Here is a 1,799-nt window from a genome sequence, read left to right as displayed (position 1 = left end):
AACTTTGCTTGTTATTGCTTACTTACCACGACCACGCACCTACCTTGCCTTGCTAAACCTTGCCACGCTGCTAATTATTTTGACCACGTCATGTAAGATTTTTGTATTTTTGCCTCAGTGCCAGGTTTTGGTTAGTTGTGTAACTTTGATTGTATCTTTTGTTTATTTGTAGTCATGCTATTTTGCTGTTTTTGTTGGAAGTTTTAGTATATATGATTATCCGCCACCGAGCGCGCTCTTTATTTTGCCTTTTTGTATTATAGTGTATAAATAAATAAATATGTTCCTTAACTCACGTCTGGGTCGTTCCAAATCCTCTCTGCATCGAAGAAGCAACCCAAATCCATGCCTCGGCCTGACAATACTTACGTTTTAGTAATCATTTCCCTCAATACACAATTATTTTATTACCTTATATAAACATTCTGTCTCTTTGTTACAATACAACTAGCATTAAAATTTTGGACAGTTCACAGGGACGGCGTGGCGCAGTGGAAGAGTGGCCGTGCGCAACCCGAGGGGCCCTGGTTCAAATCCCACCTAGTACCAACCTCGTCACGTCCATTGTGTCCTGAGCAAGACACTTCACCCTTGCTCCTGATGGGTGCTGGTTGGCGCCTTGCATGGGAGCTCCCTCCATCAGTGTGTGAATGTGTGTGTGAATGGGTAAATGTGGAAGTAGTGTCAAAGCGCTTTGAGTACCTTGAAGGTAGAAAAGCGCTATACAAGTACAACCCATTTATCATTTATTTATCATTTATATCTTTGTCAAGGGGTAAACATACAAAATCTGAAGGGGCTCGATTTTCCCGATTGCATATACAAAGTATGGCATACAACTTCATATTTTCCATAAAACTTGAATATTGCTTTATTCTATTGCTTACTTTCCACTTTGCTTTAATTGCAGTAGAAAGTTATACAAGAGTATAAAAGTATTAAAGTAGAAAGAACCCAATGTGCAGTGTAGTGGATGGAGTGTCATTGAAAGGTTGAGAGGTAGCATACATACATACATATGGCTTGCTTTGATCTTTTAAAAATGAAAGCGTTACAAAATAATATATAATATTGGTATTAATAACAAGTAAATAATACAATGTCACTATCAAACTCATGAATCACTGCTGTTGGCTTTTACCCCACTGGTTTCAAGAAAAGACAGTGCTGCGCTGGTTGGCCTCGCCCACCTTCTCGAAGAACATGAAATCCTGCACCAAAATACAACACAAAAATACACCATTTAGCAACAACACAAATTAATTATCATAAGATTATGACTTTGTATCAATGACACAACATATTTTTCCTGGAAATCTATGTGTCCCTTAAGTAGGGATGTAGCGATAAACAGAATAATGATAAACCGGGGTAAAATTCCAGACGGTTAGTAATACCCTTGAAATTTTTAATTGTCGAAAAAACTTCATTTATGAATGCATTTTAGGCAACACCGCTTACTTCCTGGAAACGGAGTCGCCGCATGCACATCAGCTCTGTTTGGCTCGAGAAAACATGGCGCAAAGCAACTACACAGACTTTGCTCCAGGAGATTTTCCCTCAGAGTAAACGGAGCCAAACACTTTGTTTCATTTTATTTCCCTCGCTTCGCTACTGTGGAGTCTCAGCGTGCATCCAAGAGCGCAATGCCGTTTTTAGATGGAGAAAGGTGTGGATAATATTGGAGACGGACACATTTGTCCCACACTAAAAGTATACAGCAAAGGAGAATAACTATTTAATGTTGCTTTTGTTTTCGCAATACAGCGTTCTGCAGTGACAGAGTTAATGAAGTGAGA

General features: G+C 39.1%; 1 protein-coding gene across 1 annotated transcript in view; it reads right to left on the bottom strand.

The window, feature by feature from the left end:
* Positions 1–733: 733 nt before the first annotated feature.
* Positions 734–1,799, bottom strand: part of LOC133560873 (phospholipid scramblase 2-like) — a 19,178-nt gene continuing 18,112 nt past the window's right edge. Inside the window, exon 8 of the mRNA XM_061913882.1 lies at positions 734–1,211. Within this exon, the coding sequence (XP_061769866.1) occupies positions 1,152–1,211 (60 nt within the window). The 3' untranslated portion in view covers positions 734–1,151. The remainder of the gene's footprint in view (positions 1,212–1,799) is intronic.

This window comes from Nerophis ophidion, linkage group LG10 (assembly GCF_033978795.1).
Source record: "Nerophis ophidion isolate RoL-2023_Sa linkage group LG10, RoL_Noph_v1.0, whole genome shotgun sequence".
In the NCBI taxonomy this organism is placed as follows: Eukaryota; Metazoa; Chordata; class Actinopteri; order Syngnathiformes; family Syngnathidae; genus Nerophis; species Nerophis ophidion.
Note: the sequence above shows the minus strand (reverse complement) of the source record. Positions and strands in the feature narration are given on the sequence as shown.